The sequence below is a fragment of the Aedes albopictus genome, chromosome 1 (assembly GCF_035046485.1).
Source record: "Aedes albopictus strain Foshan chromosome 1, AalbF5, whole genome shotgun sequence".
Classification (NCBI taxonomy): Eukaryota; Metazoa; Arthropoda; class Insecta; order Diptera; family Culicidae; genus Aedes; species Aedes albopictus.
The window spans coordinates 54,116,289-54,137,593 of NC_085136.1; the positions used below are offsets into that span (position 1 = coordinate 54,116,289).

Here is a 21,305-nt window from a genome sequence, read left to right on the forward strand (position 1 = left end):
GGAAAATGACAAGATAATATAACAATATATGGTTTATGTAATGTAAAACAATACAACATAACAAAAGAGAATCATTCCAAAACCATTTGATTAAATGTATAGCCAGTAGTGAAATTACAAATGAAAACAATTTATTTACGGTACATTTTATTGTTTGAAACCATTCATGTACCATACAATGTACGGTATATTTAAACCCACGTATCAGTATTTTCAACAATTCATTAACAATAAAATGTATGGTTTTGCAAAAAAATATATATGGAGAAAAATATTTTTTATATTGTTACGATACTTAACAACCTGTATAATATATTGTAAAAATCTTATTTACAATTCACGGTATGGTGTCTGCATTACATCTAATTGTTTTTGTATTTTTTATTTTTACAGTGGTGTCTATTGTAAAAATATGGTTCTAAATAGTAATGTTACAATACCACGTTCGGTTTTTCTACTGTATTTTTTATTCGGGTGAGCAGGCCAGCGTAAATTCGTGCAGTGGACCATAGGGGCTGTTTGCAGATCAGAAGGAATTTCTCAGCCTATCTTGATGCAAGGGAAATTCATTTCCTGAATCGCTCAAGAAACCGTTTTTCTTCGATCGCAGTACGCAGTTGCGAAGAAATGACAGTTCAAATGGCAGTCACTGTGGAAAGTTTCTGCCAGGAATCGTTCAAAACGTTTCTTGAGCGATTCCTTTTAAACACGAAACTGGGCTATATACTATAATCGTGTAGTGCACCACCTGGCCGCTCCCGGGTTAATTCTAGGACCCAAGAGTTCATTGAAATATTACGTAACGCAAATTTGGACAATATTAGATCCCCTCCGTCCCCCACACAACAACTGGCAATGCTCAAATCAATAACTATTTCTTTTCGATTTCAGATTCGAAATGGTACATTTAAAGCAACATATGATAGATCCGGAAACCACAAGACTTGTGACGTATGAGAGCAGTATCAAGTCTGGCACTCACGGCGAAGTGTACCAAAAGCAGCTTGCTCAAATTCTTATGCTGAGACTGACACGAGAAGGGAAGGATTTCCACCTGGCTTACGAGCTGACAGCCGCGGATAAGTTTGACGATGTGGTGCTGTACGATAAGACTGCCAAACAATGGACTTTTGTTCAGTTAAAACATGCCGACGGCAAAGACTCAAAGATAGATCTCAATGGATTGCTCCCACAAACACATCAGGAGAAAGGAGATTTCAGTTTGTACAAATATTTTCATTCTTACATGATAGTTCGAAACAGGTTCAAAGGCAGACCAAACTTCGTGCTGTTTACCAATAAGAAACTTGACGAAAAGTTAAAGACAGCTGCAGACTGCTTGACGATCGATGATCAAGATGTAGATGAATATCTCCGCTTTGCATCAAAAGGAGCAACCCACAAAGTACTGACACCGACTGAATCTACAATTCAATCATTTATAGAATACGCAAACAAAGATTTATATTCTCTAAAGGACGCTATCAAGCAACTTTTTACTGATGGAATCATAACAAACGACCTTCAAAAGTACAATGCCTACTTAAATGATATTTTGAAGCAGTCGAGAAACAATCAAATAAGATTCAAAGAAACCTTCAACGACTCATTGGTTTTCATTGCTAAAGTGTACAAAGTGCTTCAACCAGAGCTACACAATTTTAAACCAATTGATAAACCACTAGAACTCAACATTAAAGAAGAGGAATATGGATCTTCAAAATACCTGACAGTGGAAGGTCAGGATTTCGACCACCTAATTGACGCCATCAGAAATCTTTTTCATAACGGAATTGTATCCAATCATTTAAAAAAGTATGAACATCTACTAGCTTTGATCCTTACAACGAATGCTAATGGCCAGCTAGCAATCAAAGACACATTCAATAATGATATAGTATGTAGAGCTGAATTGTATAAAATGTTGAAGACTGAATTGAGTGACCTAAATAAGGAGATTACAACGAAACAGAAACTTTTCGATCGAAAGGATTCACGGCGAAAATACCATTCAATGGTGTTCTATGCGGAGGCATCTGATGTGAGAGAATTCTTTGCGTTACTTACATTATCTGTGCATCAACCGGAAGAGTTGGAACCCTTCATCGTCGAGGAGTTATACTCGTGGATGAGAATGTGGCTGCGACCTGACGTTTTAGGTAAGCTTACCGAAAATGTTGATAAAAATATGGTGAAGTATTTGGACGATCTTTTTGAAGCAACGCTGAAATGCGAGCAAGGCAATTGCAAACCATATTTGAATCAACATTATATACAGCAGTATTGCTGCAAGTTACGGTCGAAAATTGCAGAATTTCACCCAGAATTGAATGATACGGATCTGTTATATATTAACAGGGTGCTTGTATTTGAACAAGAGAACATTGATGCAGCAGAACATGTAAAAGATGCTAAATTGAATGGAAGCAAAAACTCTGGGATAGATCCTACTTCTGGAAGATTGGTTTCACTTGATAATGATATGTTAGAAAATGATTCTGAAAGAGATGCTACAATATCACTTCCCGACAGAACTTACGAGGAAATGACCGATACTCAGTTTGCAAAAAATCTGAAGCTGAGATTCGCAAATTATCAGTGTTTAGTTTTGACGGCGGATCCAGGGATTGGTAAAACTGAGCTTCTCCAATATGTTGCCCTTGAACATCAAAAATGTAAATCAGGAGCAGTTTTCTTATTTTACTTCAACAGAATACAAGATTTTGATTATATTTCAAAAGATAAATCACCATTGGATGTTCTTAAATCTGGATTATCTCCAAAGAATATTAAGCTCATAAATAACGTTTCGAAAAATATGTCAAATCATCATATTACAATACTGTTTGATGGATATGATGAAATCCATGAGAAAAATAGAAATAGGATCAACAATCTGTTTGAATTCATATTGAAATCAAGCCATATTCAACTTATTGTAAGTGTAAGAAATCATGAGAAAAACACATTGCAGAGCTTTTTAAAGAAACACAAGGTACATGTCAAATTCTTTTCTTTGGAGCCGTTTAACAGTGAAAATATTATTGAATACCTTGCAGAGTCCTGGAAAGAAAATGCAAAATATAATATCTATTCCAAATTTGTTTCATATTCCCAATTCTTGGTTGAGAAATTTTATAGCTTTTGCAGAGTTCCATTGATGGTTAAAATGATGGCTGAAATCTACAAGCAACGTTTCCAGCAATTCAAAGAAACTAGTCTGATGGATAAAGACGGCGAAATAAGCTATTTGGAAAGAGAATTCTTAGAAGTCGAGCACATTTACGAAACTTTCATAGAAAAATGTTTACTAGTTAAGATAGAGGACGCATGCAATGGCATTGGGCAAGTCGACCCATACAAACAAATTTTTGATGGGTTTTATCTAGACCATCAACTGCTGGCAATAGAACATCTTGATGTCAGCGAGCTCAAATTCATCTTCAAGAACCCAAAGTATAAGAAAAAGCGGGACTGTTTCCTAGAACGTCATCTGAACCGGTTTGAAAAATCCATTCTTGTAAAATTTGTTGGCAATAAAGTGTTTTTTTCACATTATTCCTACGCTGAGTATTTTGTTGCCAATTTTCTGTGGGACGAATTCGTTTACTTAAAAAACGTTATTAAAAATGTTTTGTCAGTTTTCGCGGGTATAAGACATTTTTTTATCAAAATAGTTGAAAAAAATTTCAATTATTTCGTTTCAGATATCACCCGAATCACGTCTTTTGTTTCAAAAAAAGTAGTTTTCTGGGCTTGTGAAAGTAATGCTGTAGAGTTGTTGAAATATGGGCTTTCCAAAAAATTTCTGCTCAGACCAAGGAAGGCCAAAATGCTTCACATTGCCATTAAAAACGGCAGTGACAAAATATGTTCCTATTTGATGGATGTCTGTAAAATACATCCCGATGATAAGTATGACGGTGATTTAGTTCCTTTACATTCGGCCGTAATACACGGGCATAGAAATTTAGTACTGTTACTGCTAGGAAAAGGAGCTGACATCAACATTCGGAGCACAGAGGGATGGTCAGCTCTGCATTATGCAGTTCATCACAAACAAATAGCAATTGCAAAGTTTTTGATCGACAAAAACGTTGACGTGAACTCTTTGAACAAAAACAAATGGAATGCACTTCATATTTCCTGTAATAATGGTGATGTTGATATGACGAAAGTTTTAATACAGAGAGGTGCTCAGCTTGATATACAGACAAACGAAGACAAAACTCCTTTACATTTGGCTGCTGCTGGAGGACACGCAAAGGTTGTAAACATTTTAACTGAAAATTTGATCAAAAAGTCTCCTTTGAACAGTATGATCTGCAATGCATATCAAACTGCTGTCCGTTATGGCCATAGGTCTGTGGAGGAAATACTAATCAAAAAATTTCCCGAACTCGCTGACGATACAATATATGTCAATGATCCGCTAATCCACTTTGCGGCTCAGGAAGGAATGTTTAAAAAAGTCAAAACATTGCTCGACGGTGGTGCTAAAGTTGATGCATTGAATATAACCAAGCGAACAGCTCTGCATCTTAGTGCATCTGCTGGTCATCGCCTTATTGTTGAATTGTTGCTTGTAAAAGGTGCAACCATAAACATTGCTGAAATAAATGGTTGGACTCCGCTTCATTTTGCATGCCAAAATGGCCACAAAGAGGTTGTGCAGACTTTGATCAAAAATAATGCCAAGCTTGAAATACTGAATAACAATAACTGGACAGCTCTTCATCTTAGTGCATTCTACGGTCACTGCGCTATTGTGAATTTACTGCTCAAAAACCGTGCAAACGTAAATGCTGTTGGTGAACATGCTATGACGCCATTGTTTTCGGCATGCCAGAATGGTCACAAAGATGTAGTGCAGACTTTGATTAAAAGAGGCGCCAACATTAACGCATTGAGTCACAATAAATTGACAGCTCTGCACAGAAGCGCTGCAGAAGGTCTCTACGATATTGTAAATTTGCTGCTTGATAAAGGTGCAAACGCTAACGCTGTTGACATTGGTAAATGGACGCCACTTCATTGGGCATGTCAGAATGGTCATACAGAAATTGTGGAGATATTGATCAAGAAAGGTGCAAACATTGGCGCATTAACTAACAATAGATGGACAGCACTTCATAAAAGTGCTTCCAAAGGTTACTGCGATATTGTGGAATTATTACTTGACAAAGATCTAAATGTCAACGCGATGGAAATAAATAATCTGACACCACTTCATTGGGCATGTCAAAATGGTCACAAAGGAGTTGTGGAAACTTTGATCAAAAGAGGTGCAAACATTCACGCATTGACTATTACCAAATGGACAGCGCTTCATGAAAGTGCCTCCAAAGGTTACTACGATATTGTTGGTTTACTAATTGATAAAGGTGCAAACGTCAACGCTATTGACACAGATACATGGACACCGCTTCATTGGGCATGTCATAGTGGCCATAAAGATGTTGTGGAGACTTTAGTTAGAAGAGGTGCCAACATTGACGCATTGACTCACAATAATCGGACAGCTCTTCATGTAAGCGCTTCCAGAGGTCACAGCGTTATCGTTGATTTACTGCTTGATAAAGGTGCCAACATACACGCCGTTGACAAGGATAAATGGACAACGCTACATTGGGCATGCAAGAATGGTCATAAAGAGGTTGTTAATGTGTTGCTAGGAAAAGGTGCCAACATTGACGCGTTGACTCACGATAATTGGACAGCTCTTCATGTAAGCGCTTCCAGAGGTCACAGCGTTATTGTAGATTTACTGCTTGATAAAGGTGCCAACATACACGTCGTTGACAAAGATAAATGGACTACTCTACATTGGGCATGCAAGAATGGTCATAATGAGGTTGTTAATGTGTTGCTAGGAAGATGTGCCAACATTGACGCGTTGACTCGCGATAATTGGACAGCTCTTCATGTAAGCGCTTCCAGAGGTCACAGCATTATTGTAGATTTACTGCTTGCTAAAGGTGCGAACATTAACGCTGTCGAAATAGATAAATGGACACCGCTGCATTGGGCATGCCAAAACGGTCATGAAGAAGTTGCCGAGATATTGCTCAGACGTGGCGCCAAAATTGACGCATTAACTCACAATAATTGGACAGCCCTTCATAAGAGTGCTTCCATAGGTCACTCTGCTATTGTAGATTTACTACTTGATAAAGGTGCGAACGTAAACGCTGTTGAGATAGATAAATGGACACCGCTCCATTTGGCAAGCCAGAATGGTCATGAAGAAGTTGCCAAGACAATAATAAGAAGAGGTGCCAAAATTGTCGCGTTGACGAATGAAAACTGGACGGCACTTCATGCGAGTGCATTTGCTGGTAGCAGTGTTATTGTTGATTTACTGCTTGATAAAGTTGCGAACGTCAACACTGTTGAAATTAATAATTGGACACCGCTTCATTGCGCATCCATGAATGGGCACAAAGAAGTAGTGGAGACCTTAATTAAAAGACGTTCCAACATAAACGCTTTGAATAAAGATAAGTGTACAGCTCTTCATGTTAGTGCTTCGGCAGGTCACCTCGTGGTTGTAGATTTACTACTCGATGAAGGTGCACATGTTGACGCTGTTGAAAAAGATAAATGTACGCCGCTTTACAAGGCATGTCGAAATGGTCACAAAGCTGTCGTGGAGACTTTGATAAGAAAAGATGCTAACATAAATGCACGGACACACCATAAATGGACAGCTCTTCATGTAAGTGCATCTGTAGGTCACTGCGATATTGTAGATTTTCTACTCGATAAAGGTGCTAAAGTGAACGCTACAGAAAGAAATAAATGTACACCGCTTCATTTAGCAAGCAAACATGGGCACAAAGCTGTCGTTGAGACTTTAATAAGACGAAGTGCCAACATAAATGCATGGAGTCATAAAAAAAGGACAGATTCAGTGCATAAAAGCAGTGTACACGCTAACACTGTAGAAATAGACAAATGGACACCGCTTCATATGGCGTGTAAGAATGGTCACAAAGATGTTGTAGAGATTTTGACAAGAGCAGATGCCAATATTGAAGCATTGACACAGAAAAAATGTACAACTCTACATGTAAGTGCTTTCGAAGGCCATCGCCATATTGTAGAATTTCTACTTGATAAAGGTGCTAACGTAAATGCGGTTGAAATAGATAATTGGACGCCGCTTCATTTGGCAAGCCAAAATGGTCACAAAGACGTAGTGGAGACCTTAATCAGGAAAGATGCCAACATTAAGGCATTGACACGACATTCATGGACAGCTCTACATGTTAGCGCTTTCAACGGTCACAGTGCTGTTGTGAATTTACTGCTTGATAAAAATGCAAACGTAAACGCTGTTGATAAGGACAAATGGACACCGCTTCATTGGGCGTGTCAAAACGGTCGCAGACATGTTGTGGAGACTTTACTTAAAAGACGTGCCAACATTGGCGCATTAACACAAAATAATTGGACAGCTCTTCATGCTAGTGCTTACGAAGGTAACTGCATTATTGTAAACCTTCTACTTGATAATGGTGCAAATGTTCACGCTGTTGATACAGATAAATCAACGTCACTACATTTGGCATGCGAAAATGGGCACAAAGAGGTTGTTGAGGCACTGATCACGCGAGGTGCCAACATTGAAGCATTAACTCACTCCAAATGGACAGCTGTACATAAGAGTGCTTCCAAAGGTCACTGTGATATTGTAGAATTCCTGCTTGATAAAGGTGCAAACGTAAACGCTGTTGAAACAGATCAGTGGACACCGCTTCATTGGGCATGTCAGAATGGGCATAAAGATGTGGTTGAGGTACTGATCAAAAGAAGTGCCAACATCGAGGCATTGACCTACAATAAGTCGACAGCACTGCATAAGAGTGCTTCCAAAGGTCACTGTGAAATTGTAGACTTATTGCTCGATAAAGATGCAAACGTAAACGCCGTCGAAAAAGATAAATGGACACCGCTTCATCTGGCATGTCAGAACGGTCACAGAAACGTTGTGCAGACTTTGATTCTACGAGGTGCCACGATTGATGCATCAACACAAAATAATTGGACACCTCTCCATGTAAGTGCTTACAAAGGTCACTGTGATATAGTAAATCTACTACTTAATGAAGATGCAAATGTCCGCGCTGTTGCAACAGATAAATCATCACCGCTTCATTTGGCATGCGAAAATGGGCATACAGAGGTTATTGAAGCACTGATTAGACGAGGTGCCGACATTGAAGCATTGACACAAAATAAATGTACTGCACTTCACGTAAGCGCATCCAAAGGTTACTGTGGTATTGTAGATATACTGCTTGATAAAGGTGCAGACATGTACGCTGTTGATATAGATGAATGGACACCGCTGCATTGGGCATGCCATAATGGTCACAAAAAAGTTGTGGATACTCTGATACGAAAACGTGTCAACATTGAGGCATTGACTCTAGAAAAATGTACTGCACTTCATGTAAGCGCTTCCAAAGGTCACTATGAAATTACCGAATTATTGCTTGATAGAGGTGCAAACGTTAACGCTGTCGAAATTGATAAAAGAACTCCGCTTCATTTGGCAAGCCAGAATGGGCACAAAGATATAGTGGAGACTTTAATCAGAAAAGGCGCAAACGTTAACGCATTGACACAGGATAAATGGACTGCTCTCCATTTAAGTGTATTAGAAGGGCACAGAGATATTGTCGATTTACTGCTTGATGAAGAGGCAAATATAAACGCAGTTAATGAAGACGAAATAACGCCACTCTATTTGGCGTGCCAGATTGATGTCAAAGAGGTTGTGAAGACTTTGATACGAAGAGGTGCAGCCTTTGTCGAATTAACTCACAATAAATGGACAGCTCTTCACGAAAGTGCTTCTAAAGGTTACTGCGCCATTGTAGGGTTACTACTCGATAATGGCGCGAAAGTAAATGCTGTTGAAGTAAATCAATGGACGCCACTTCATTTGGCAAGTCAGAATGGCCACAAAGATATTGTGGATATTCTGATTCGCAGAGGTGCCAACATTAATTCATTGACTCAAAATGAATATACAGCTCTTCATTTGAGCGCTTCCAGAGGTCACTGCGATATTGTAGAAATATTACTTGATAAAGGTGCAAACGTAAACGCTGTTGAAATCGATAAGAAGACCCCACTTCATTTAGCAAGCCAGAATTGTCATAAAGATGTAGTGGATGTGTTGATTAAAAGGTATGCCAACATAAATGCATTGACGCAAAATAATTGGACTGCTCTTCATGTAAGTGCGTCCGAAGGTCACTGCGAAATTGTAGATTTACTGCTTGATAAGGGTGCAAACCTAAACCCTGTTGGGATTGACAAATGTACACCGCTTCATCTGGCATGCCAGAACGGCCACAAAGATGTAGTGGATGTGTTGATTAAAAGAGATGCCAACATAAATGCATTGACACAAAATAATTGGACTGCTCTTCATGTAAGTGCTTCCAACGGTTATTGCGATATTGTAGATGTACTGCTTGCTAAAGGGGCAAACGTAAACGAAATAGGAATAGACGGATGGACACCGCTTCATTGTGCTTGTCAAAATAACCACAAAAATGTAGTGGACAAATTGATTGAGAGGGATGCCAACATTAAAGCATTGACTCAGAATAACTGTTCAGCCCTGCATGTAAGTGCTTCTGCAGGTCACTGTGAAATCGTACAGTTACTTCTTGATAAAGGTGCTAAATTGAACGCTGTCGAGAATGACAAATCGACCCCACTGTATTCAGCATGCCAGAATGGCCACCAAGACGTAGTGAAGGTTTTGATAGGAAAAGGTGCTAACATCAAAGCAGTGAATCGCAAAAGTTGGACAGCTCTTCATGTTAGTGCTTTCAAAGGTCACTGCTTCATAGTAGAATTGTTACTTAATCAAGGTGCAAAAGTGAACGCTTCCGTCAAAGACAAATCAACACCGCTACATTTAGCATGCCAAAATGGTCACAAAGATGTAGTGGAGACTTTGATCGGGAGAAGTGCCAACATTGACGCATTGACTAAGGAAAATCGCACAGCGCTTCACGTAAGCGCTTCCAAAGGTCACAACGACATTGTAGACTTACTGCTTGAAAATTGTGCAAACGTAAACGCCGTAGATGTTAATAAAATGACCCCGCTACATTTGGCAAGCCAGAATGGACACACCGATGTAGTGGAGACTTTGATTAGAAGAAGAGCCAACATTGACGCATCGTCACATTATAAATGGACAGCTCTGCATAAAAGAGCTTCCAAGGGTTATCGCATCATTGCAGATTTATTGCATACTAAAAGTGTAAACTTTAACGCTGTTCGAATAGACAAATGGACAAATGGCAAACGCAAACACTCTAGTTTTGAATAGAACCACAACAGAATGAATTATTCATTTTGACATTTCTTCTCTTCACACTCTCATAGTAAATCAATTGAATTTGGGTGAAATGATAATGTTACGCACTCAGTATTTCCCCTGAATTGCTTATCCCCAACAGTTCCCGAAACATGCGGATCTTTGGCGCAGCCAAAACCCTTCGTCATTACATCAGCAATTTCGACGATCAGGGCGATACAAGGTTGATTGTCCTCGAAGATGCTGATTGGCTCCTTCACGAAAATAGAGTTAAGAAACTATAGAGGACGAATGTCGCTGCTGTTCCCTTTGTTCTCGTTTGCATACATGTCGGGTATCTATCTGTCAAACTGCATACTTTTTCGCTTTGACACTTATATCCCGGCCTATCTCCGCCAGCAAGAGATGTTGCAGCAGCGACGCCAGCGACATTCTTCCTCTATAGTTTATTAACTCTATTTTCACGACCGTTCCAATAGAGCTGAGCAAGTTCGACATACATACCAATTCACAACTCGCCAGACACAGTGCAACGAGCGTTAATGATTAATCATGAATTTAATCATGATTAATGATAATGATTTAGATTAATCAAAAATCATTAATCATAATCACATTTTTGCCTTTCTTGTACACTAAGTGTACTGGAAAGGCTATATGGTCACTCCAAAAATGACTTTTTGATAGAAGGCCCGGAGGGTCGAGTCACATATCCCAATCAACTCAGCTCGACGAATTGAGGTGATGTCTGTGTGTATGTATGTGTGTGTGTATGTATGTTAGAGTGGGTCAACGTTGTATGGAGAAACTTTAAATTTGACCGCATCAACCCGGAACAAAGCTTTTTTGACTCCTTTTTGCGTCCAAAACAACTGTGCAAAATTTGAGAGCGATTGGTTGCGTCCCCGTATTCCGCTTTGCGATTGAAGTTTGTATGGAATTTAGTATGGGAAAACGTACTTTTTTGCATTTTACTCATAAGTTGAATTCTTTTGTCTAATACCGTTTAACTAATGACGTTAAAGTATAGTCTAGGATATACCGGAAAACTTTGCCGAAGACCGCAAAGTGATCCGACGCTTGTGAAAAAAGTTATTCGCTTGGTAACTTAGGCCAAAAATTGAGATTTTATTATTGATGTTATTCCTTTACATGTTAAATGATAAGCACCACCAGGCAATCTGTGCGTTATAACTTTTTTCACAAGTGTCGGATCACTTTGCGGTCTTCGGCAAAGTTTTTCGGCATATCCTAGGCTATGCTTCAACGTCATTAGTTAGATAGTTTTAGACGAAAAAATTCAATTTATGAGAAAAATGCGAAAAAGCACGTTTTCCCATACTAAATTCCATACAAACTTTAATCGCAAAGCGGAATACGGGGACGCAACCAATCGCTCCCAAATTCTGCACAGTTGTTTTGGACGCTAAAAGGAATCGAAAATGCATTGTTCCAAAAAATCGACTTTGTTGACCCAGTCTAATGTATGTGTGTATGTGTGTATGTGTGTGTACAAAAAAATCACATCACTTTTTGGCAGTAAACCTCAACCGATTTTAACGACCGACGGTTCATTCGACGCGGAATCTGGTCCCATTGTTTCCTATTGAAAATGGTTCGGATCGGTCCAGCCGTTCCGGAGTTATGGCCATTTAGGTGTTCCGGACCGGTACCCCAGGAAGGGGCCAGATATGAAAATGCTACAACCCTATGCATGCGACACATAAAACCGCGACATTTTCCATAACCTGATGAACGGCATACGTGCCAACTTGTGACGTAGTTGGGGGGGGGGCGAGGCCTCTCAAAATAAACCAAATTCGTAAAATTTCGACGCAATTCATCTAGTTTAGGCATATTTACGTGAAAACTAGTGTATTGAGCTAAAAAAAGTTGAATTTTGTCCAATTTTGGAGAGCTTCGCCCCCCCCCAACTACGTCACAAGTTGGCGCCTATGATGAACGGTATGCAGGAAAATACTCTCAGACCATATCTGAACCGGTAGTGTTCCAGAACCGGTTCCGGGTGTCCCGTCGGAAGTGGCCAAATAAAAAAGTGAACCAAATCCATGCATGCGACACATCAAATAGCGGCTTTTTCGATAACCTGATAAACGGCTAGCAAGACAATTGGCTCACACCACATTAGAAACTACAGGTAGTGTTCCGGAACCGGTTCCGAGCGTCGCGCCGGAATTCTGAACCGGAGGTATTCCGGAACCGATTCCGAGTGTCCCGCCGGAAGTGGCTAAATACATAAGTGAACCAAAGTAATGCATGCAACACATCAAATTGCGGCTTTTTCGAAAACCCGATGAACGATTAGCAAGAAAATAGAACCAGACTACATTAGAAACTACCGGTAGTGTTCCGGAATCGGTTGCAGTTGTCCCGCCGGAAATGGTCAAATGTAAAAGAGAACCAAACCCAAGCATGTGACCATTGGCGTAACTAGAGGGGGGGCCAGGGGGGCCAGGCCCCCCCCAGAATCCGCCAGGCCCCCCCCAGAAATTTTTCATGACTTTATATATGAAAATTAGAAAAAATCTGAAAACCACTGTCGTGGTGACAAACATAGATCTATATTCTCAATTTAGTTGAAAATCGGAGTTTTCGACTAGCGAAGTTGGATTTTACTCCAAATCCGTGCGTCGGACCTAACTTCGGAAGTGGTGCGCTGTATAGCAAACACGGATTTGGAGAAAAACCCAACTTCGCTAGTCGAAAATTCTGGGTTTCAACTGCACGTACAGTAATAGAAATTTATTTGGCATAATATGTGTTTAAATTGACAGTTATTGGAGACAAGCAATACTTTGTACATCTTCTTTATTAAATCGCTGAGAAATTAAATCTAAATGATAATTTCCAGGAATTCCTGGATGGGTATCTTTAAGAATCTTTGAATTTTCTAGCAGCATTACTGCAAAATATGGTTAAGTGCTTCTTTATGGAAATCAAGTATCATGTGGGAAAAAAACTCTGGTTGAATTTGCAATGGAATTCCAGCAAAATTTTGCGAATTCCTAGTGAGAATAGATGTACGTAGCTGAAGCGTAAACGCGAGTGTATTCATTAAAACCATGCTGGAGGTGATTTCTAGTCGGTCACTATTAATTTCTTTTATTTCGTGGGCCAGGGGTATTTTTGCGTCTATCAAACAACGCACAAATTCAAATGGTCATTGAGGAAGTTTTAATATTTTAAAAGCTGGTGCTGCAAGATGTAATCGTAAGTTTGAAGGTATTCATGATTGGACTTGTAAAAGATTTGGTATTCATGAGATAACTGTGAAAGAATTCCTGGATGACTTCTTGGAGAATTTTTTGGCTTCTATTTCCCTCTAAAATTATCTAAAAGAATTTCAATACAAATCGCTGGAGGAATTCCTCTAGAAATCCTTCAAATTATTCAAAAAATCTACAAGTAATCCTGAAAAAAACCCTGGGGTGAATCCCTGAAAAACATTATGAACGGAATACTGTAATTTTTTAACTAACCGCTGAATAATTAAAAAAAAATCCCGAGAGAAATTTCGGAAGAAATCATTACAAGAATTCTCGAAGCAATACCTGCACGAATCCCTGTAGTAATTTGTGAAAGTATATCTGGAGGAATCCCTGGATGAATTCCTGGAGGAATCCGAAAAGCAATTATTCTAGGAATTTCAGCAAAAAAATCTGAAGAATCCGCATCAGAAATCCCTGTAGAAATTACTAGAAAATTTTTTAGATGAATCCTTGGAGGAATTTCTGGATGCATTCCTGGAGGAATCCTTAGAGGGATTCTTCAAGAAATCACAGGAGGAGTTCCTAGATGTATTTCTGGAGGATATCCGGGAGAACCTTCTGGAAAAATTCCATGCGGAATCTCTGGAAAAGTTCCTGGACTAATGCCTGGAGCATTAGGGGATTTTTTTTATTATCGTACAAATTGGTATGAAGTTTCTGAAGGTTAATGAAAATTTTCCGGAAAACTCCAGTGAAAATCAAACATTTTTCACAGACACCATCTACTTTGAAAAATCATAGAACGAAGCATCATAGGCACATTTTTTTTGTGAAATCATAAGCAAATTTTCTCAGCAATTCCAAGATGGATTTCTGGAGGAAATCCTAGAAAATTTTTTGGACAAATTCCTGGCGGATTCCCTGGAAAAGTTAATGGATTGATTGATTGATTTGTCTTTTTTAAAGAGACTTTCAGCCATTGGCTCCAAAGTTAATGAATTAACTTCTTGAAGAATTCCCAGAAGAATTTCTGGAGGAATTCCAGGAGGAATTCTTGGAGGAATCTCACGGAAGAATCCTTAGAGGAATCCCTGCAGGAATTTCTGGTATATTCTTGGAGGAATTCCTGGTGGAATTTCTAGAGGAAACCGTGAAATAACTCCTGGACGGATTTCTAGAGGAATCCCTGGAGTTGAAATTCATGGATTTATTCCTAGATGAATCCCTTGGAAAAACTCCTATAGAACTTCCTGAAGAATCTTATTATGTGGTTTTTATTGGCAATTATCGGTGAAAAATCTCCTGAAAGAATATCGGAAGGAATCTCTAAAGGATTTCCTGCAGAAATTCCTGGAGGAATGCTGTAGGAATTTCCGAAGAAATTCCTGGAGGGATTCCTGGATCAATTTCTGAAGAAATTCCTGTAGGAATTTCTGAAGAAATACCTACGGTAAATCTTGGTGGAATTTCTTGTGGAGCCCCTGGAGACACTGCGGTTTTAATTTCTGAGGAATTCCCAGAGGAATTCCTATATGAATTCCTGAAGGACTTTCTGAAGGAATTCCTGGAGTATTTCTGAAGAAACCTCATAAGGAATTCCCGCAAAATTTCTTAGAGAAATTTCTACAAAAATTATTGAAAGAATCCCTGGAGATATTCTTGGAAAGAACCCTGGAGAAATCTCTGAAACTCTGGAGGAACCTTAGGAGGGATTCCTGGAGGAACTTCCGGACAAGTTTCAGGTGGAATTTCAGGAGGAATTTCTGGACAAATCTTTATAGGAAATCTTGGGGAAATTCCACGGAACTATTCATGGATTAATTCCAGGAGGAATCCTTTAATCAATTCTTTGAGGAATCCTTCTATGAATTCCTGGAAGAATCTCTAGAGGAATTCTGGAAGGAATCTATGGAGAAATTTCTGAATATATTCATAGAGAAATCCCCAAACAAATTCCTAGAGAAATTCCTAGAGGAATTCTGAGAGGAATTTCTAATGGAGTTCCAGGAGAAATTTCCAGAGGAATTTCTGGAGGACTTACAGCAGCAATTTCAGAAGGAATTTCTGGAAGAATTACTGCAGAAATCATCGGAGGAATTTCTGGAGGAATCCATGAAATAATTCCTGGAGGAATGTGTAGAGGAAACCTCCGAGACTAAATTCCTGGATTAATTCTTGGGGGAAACCCTGGAAGGATTTCTGGAGGAATTCCCGGAACAATTCCTGAAGGAATTGCTGTACGAATTTCCGAAGAAATTCCTTGAGGAATTCCTGGATCCATCCCTGAATAAATTACCGAAAGTATTCCTGAAGAAATACCTGGAGTAATTTTTGGTGAAATTCGTGGTAGAACTCCTAGAGGAGTCCCTGGAGAAATGCCTGGATGAAATCCTGGAAGAATCCCAGGAGGAATATCTGGAATAATTCTTGAATAAATTCCAGAAAGAATTTGTGGGGAAATTTTTAAAAGAATCCCTTGAGGATTTCCTGGAGGATTCCTGAAAAAATATTTGAAAGAATTCCTAGAGATATCTCAGGAGGAAATTATTCAGGAATCCCTGGAAGAACTATTGGAATATTTCTTGGATAAACTCCGAGAGGAATTCTTGGGGTAATTTCTAAATGAATCCCTGGAGGATTTTCTAGATAAATTCTTGGAGAAATTGCGGTAATAATTTCTGAAGGAATCCTGGATTAATGCCTGGAGGAATCCCTATAGAAATCTCTGGAGGAACTTCTGGAGGAATGCCTGGAGTAACCACTGGATAAATTCCTGGAGACATGCCTGTATCAATTCCTGAAGGAATCTCTCGAGAAATTCCTTAAGAAATCCCTGGAGGATACCCTGGGGAATTGCCTTGAAAAATCCCTGGAGAAATTCCTGGACTAATGCCTGGAGTAATCTCTGGATACATTTCTAGATGAGTACCTGGCGGAGTTTTCAAAAGAATTCTGGGAGCAATCTAGTGGAGTTTGGAGTTTTTAGAAGAACTCCCGAAGCAATCTCTGGATGAATTGCTGGAGAAATCCTGAGATGAGTCCATGGAGAAACTCCCTGGAGAAATTTCTAAAGAAACCTCTCGAAAAATTTCTAGAGGAATCCTTAGAGAAATTTCTAGAGAAATTCTTGGAAGAATCCCTGGGAAAATTCTTTGAAAAATCCCTGGAGGAATCCCTGAAGCAATTTCTGGAGAAACCTCAGGAGGAATGCCTGGAAAGTTCTGGACAAGTTCCTGCAGGAAGTTCTGGATAAGTTCCTTGCGGAATCCCAGGAAGAATTCCTGGATTAATCTGTAAAGGATTTTTTGTGGAAATTCCTTGGAACTATCCCTGGAAGAATTCTTGAATGAATTCCTGGAGGAATCTCGAGAGAAGTTCTGGAAGCAGTTAATGTAGGAATTTCTAAAGAAATTCCAAGAGAAATTTCTGAAGAAACTCCAAGAGAAATTTCTAGAGGAATTCCCAGAGGAATTTTTGGAGGAATTCCAGGAAGAATTCCTGAAGGAATTGCGGTAGTAATTTCTAAAGGAGGACTTTCTGAAGGGATTCTTGGGGTAATACTTAAGTAACCTCTTGAGGAATTCCTGGAGGCATCCTTAGAGGAATTTCTAGATAATTTCTTGGACGAATTCCTGGGGAAATTCTTGCAAAAAAAACTGGAGGTATCCCTGAAACAATTTCTGGGAGAACCTCAGGAGGAATTCCTGGACAAATCTCTATAGGAAATCTTGAGGAAAATCCGTGGAACTATTCATGGAAGATCTGCAGGAGGAATCCCTAAATGAATATCTTGAGAATCCCTGAATGAATTCCTGGAAGAATCTCTAGAGGAATTCTGGAAGGAATCCATGGAGAAATTTCTGAAGGAATTCAAGGAGAAATTTTTAGAGGAATTCAGAAAGGAATTTCTGGTGGAGATCCAGGAGGATTTTCTGGAGGAATTACTGCAGGAATCATCGGTGGAATTCCTGGAGATTTCCATGAAATAAATCCTGGAGGAATGTGTAGAGGAAACCCTAGAGAAGAAATTCCTGGAAGAATTTTCGGAGGAATTCATGGAAGAATTCCTGGATCCAAACTTGAATAAATTCCTGGAGTAATTCCTGAGGAAATACCTGGGGTAATACCAGGAGAAATTCTTGGTAGAACTCTTGCAGAAGTCTCTGGAGAAATGCCTGAATGAAATCCTAGAGGCATGCCAGGAGGAATACCTGGAATAATTCTTGAAAAAATCCGGGAGGAATTTCCGAAGGAGTTCCTGGAGGAATCTCAAGATTCATTCCTGATGAAATAAAAAGTTCGATTTCTGAGGGAATTCCAGGAGGATTTTCTGAAGAATTCTCAGGGGAAATACTGAAGAAACCGCTGAAATTCCTGAGGAAATCCTGAAATCCTGGATTAATTCCTGTGGGAGTTTCTGATGGAATCCCAATAAGAGTTCTTCTAGAAATGTTTAAAATAATCTCGGAATTCGTTTTTGTAAGAATAGCAGAAGAAATTTCCGGTGAATGCCTGGCGGAACTCTTGCAGTAATTTCTGAAGAAACCCGATGAGGAATCCCGGAAGCAAGCCCCATTAGGAACTCTTTATGGCAGTGATTCCCAAAGTGGGCGGAATCGCCCCCTTGGGGGCGAAAATCAGGCCCAGGGGGGCGAAAATTTGAGAAATCAAAATTGGGGGGCGAAAATACTAAAAAGGGGGGCGATTTTTTCAATTTTTGGAAAACATCAAAAGTATTGAATTATAAGTCGAGAATGTGAAATGAATCATAAAAACTCCCTGACATTCAAGCTTACAGTTCAAGTTTTGTCTATGATAATAAAAAATGCTGTGACTATTAAACATAAGGATCGACTTAATTCTACAGAATTATTGGTATTTATGTGGGCTCTTTGGCAAAATTGCTAGACGTATTTCTGAAGAGTTTGTGTGATTCTGGAAATCTAAATAAAAATATATTTGGATACTCCTATAATGAACATTCATGAATCGTGATTAGTTTTTGTCAAAATTATGAAAAGAATTTTTTTTCGCGAATTGATAGAAAAATTGCGTTTCAACTCGTAGGCGTACTTATTAATGGAATTTTCAAGCAAAAACATGAATAGGGTCACCCTGATAAAAAGTATCATAAAAATACGATAAATTTTATTGTTACAACACCATTTTTTCGAAAAATATTCACCATTAAACATATTGTAATTTACACAACACACTCACCATCATCCCTATTGTTCTATACCATTCGGCGAATGGTAAATGGCACTTTTACAATAAAAAATGGTGGTCGTTATGTATCTTAACCATAAAATTTTGAGAAAATTTTCATACACTTTTTCGCGAAAAACAATAGAATGTATTGTGTTTTTATGAGACATTTTTAGGGCAATTTTCAAAAGATAACAATATATCTTAATGTTTTTTCATTGTTCTTACAATACAAAAACAATCAATTGAATGGCGTCAAATGAATCGTTGTTACAATAAAAATACAATAGGGGTATTCATTAAACAGATTAAATTGCTGCGTAAGCCATGATTTTCTGCTTATTTGAAATGTTTCATGATTTTGCGAATGCAATAATCAAAAATTGCCTTGGTGATCACGACGTTTAATCAGTTTAATCAGTTTACGCTGTTAAGTGAATCCCCCTAATAATATTTGTTGTTATTTGTACGCAGTTTTCGCTTTTGAAAATCCATAGAATTTATATTTCCCGCTAACATTTATATCCAGCATTTATGAGCACTAACGTCCGCCAGAATGATATGCACATTTTATGATAAGAATCAAACACTCTGATGTCTGTCTGGTATGTATTGCTTGGCAGCTGTTGATAAGATCTATCTTCAATCTTTTCAAATAACTGCCAAATATCACAAGTCAGACCTCAGGTCGTATGATCCATACCATAAATCGTTCACAATTCATGTGGCCATTAGTATCTGTAAATGCTGGAGAAAAATGTTACCGAGAAATATGAATTCTTTGGTTTTTCAAAGGCGAAATCTGTTTACATAACAACAAATATTATTGCATGTTTATTTTAACATTGGTTCAATTGACCCCATTAAACTAATTGTATTTGTATTGTTATCAATGGTAGTTTACTATTTACTAGATTCCTTTAATATATTGGAAAACATTTGAAAAATCATTGTTCATCTTTTTCTTGTCTTAACATCCTTACTTGGCTAAACCTGCTTTTCAGCTAGTTTTCTATAAGTACTTCCTCAGTTATTCATTGAGAGCTTCCTCTGCCAACACGGCTTGACGTCTGTCAGTTTTAGCGAATAACATTCGATAACCGAAACATCTACTGTACTCAAATTTAAAACGAAAACTATAAAAAATATGTCAAGTGATTTTGTATTTGATTATACAAACATGATCCAAGCAACAATAATACTTATTGTTATTTTTTTGTTACAAATTGTTTTTAAGTGTAATTGAGAAATAAACTCTTTTTTAATAATAAGTCCATGAGAACTTTGCAGGCACTTTTGCAACTATTTAAAACAACTTAAATTAATTTTTACTGATAGTAACTTTAAATTATTATAGAACTATTGAAAAACAATCGAATCAATCAGTCACTAATAAAGCTAATGTTCACTTATTGTACGAACTATATGGGCTTGATTTCTATTGTAAAAAGTAACAATATATCTACTATGTGTTTTATTGTGAACGATAAAACCAGTCATTTGTTAATAATATTTACCATGTAATGAATGGTAATTTTTTATCCGGGCAGGGACCATTTGGGCAGGAGCACCTGTTTTGGGCACTTTCTGCTATAACTCAGTCAATTTCAAACCGATTGACTTGAATTTTTGCACATGGCTAGATACTGTGCGTATCTGATCGTGTCTCAAAAATCAAGTCAATCGGTTCAATTTTGAGTTATAGCAGCAAGTGCCCAAATAGGTGCTCCTGCTCAAATTGTCCCAGACCCTACCAGTCGATTTCAGAACACTTTTCTTATGAAATTCGTATCACAGTATTTACAAACAACTGCATTTGAAAGTATTTCAGAGAAGCTTCTCGGGGGAACTCCAAACTTTACTGAATTTCATTTGAAAACATTCCAAAATTCTGCGTAAAATTCCATTTAAATATGCCATATTTACCTATTTGATAATTTATTTAAAACACAGAAAGCATTCAAATTTATACGAAGCTCGTTGATTTGAATTTGGATGTGGATTTGGAAAAACGTAACTACATTTGAAAATACACCGATATTTATTATTAATATTTTTCCTTATTATCGGCAACAAACCGATATTTTTCTGAGTTCACATAACATATGTTTGAAATTGTTTTCAAATTCTCCACCAGTCTGACTACTTGTGACCAAACAATTGACTCTCAGTCGTTGAAAAAGTCATTTTAAGAACAATGATAAAACATCTGGTTCGGAATATCGAGTGTTCATATGTGTTCACAGTTTTTTTCTATTTCGATTAATAAATGTTCAATTAACTATGGTTTGAGAAATAGGCATGAACACGATTTCAATACTTTTGTAAGTACGATTTAAATTCACTATATATTCAAATGCGGAAAATCAATGCATTTACAAAACAATTTAATGAAAATGAGGGCGACACAGATTTAGATACATTGAATCAAGATTTGCCACAGTAGTTTAAAGGCATTAGCTAAACACAGTTTCAGCCTTCTACTATAGAAAAAATAAAATCTCACCTAGGGGGGC

At 38.2% G+C, this 21,305-nt stretch overlaps 3 protein-coding genes across 9 annotated transcripts in view; all 3 read left to right on the plus strand.

Moving 5' to 3' along the window:
• Positions 1–21,305, plus strand: part of LOC134284947 (melanoma-associated antigen E1-like) — a 169,491-nt gene that overhangs the window by 62,066 nt on the left and 86,120 nt on the right. The gene's annotated exons all lie outside the window — the stretch shown is intronic.
• Positions 1–21,305, plus strand: part of LOC109398858 (ankyrin-1) — a 193,405-nt gene that overhangs the window by 59,525 nt on the left and 112,575 nt on the right. The window lies entirely within an intron of this gene.
• Positions 1–21,305, plus strand: part of LOC115256758 (uncharacterized) — a 398,127-nt gene that overhangs the window by 34,309 nt on the left and 342,513 nt on the right. The window contains exon 2 of one of the 2 annotated variants that reach the window (XR_009996022.1): positions 892–10,620. Coding sequence is in view for 1 of the 2 variants with exons in the window: in XM_062844552.1 (XP_062700536.1) it covers positions 899–10,363 (9,465 nt within the window). In the remaining variant the exon portion in view is untranslated. Of the gene's footprint in view, positions 1–891; positions 12,942–21,305 lie in introns of those variants that run through there. The other variant, XM_062844552.1, reaches the window with a different exon arrangement.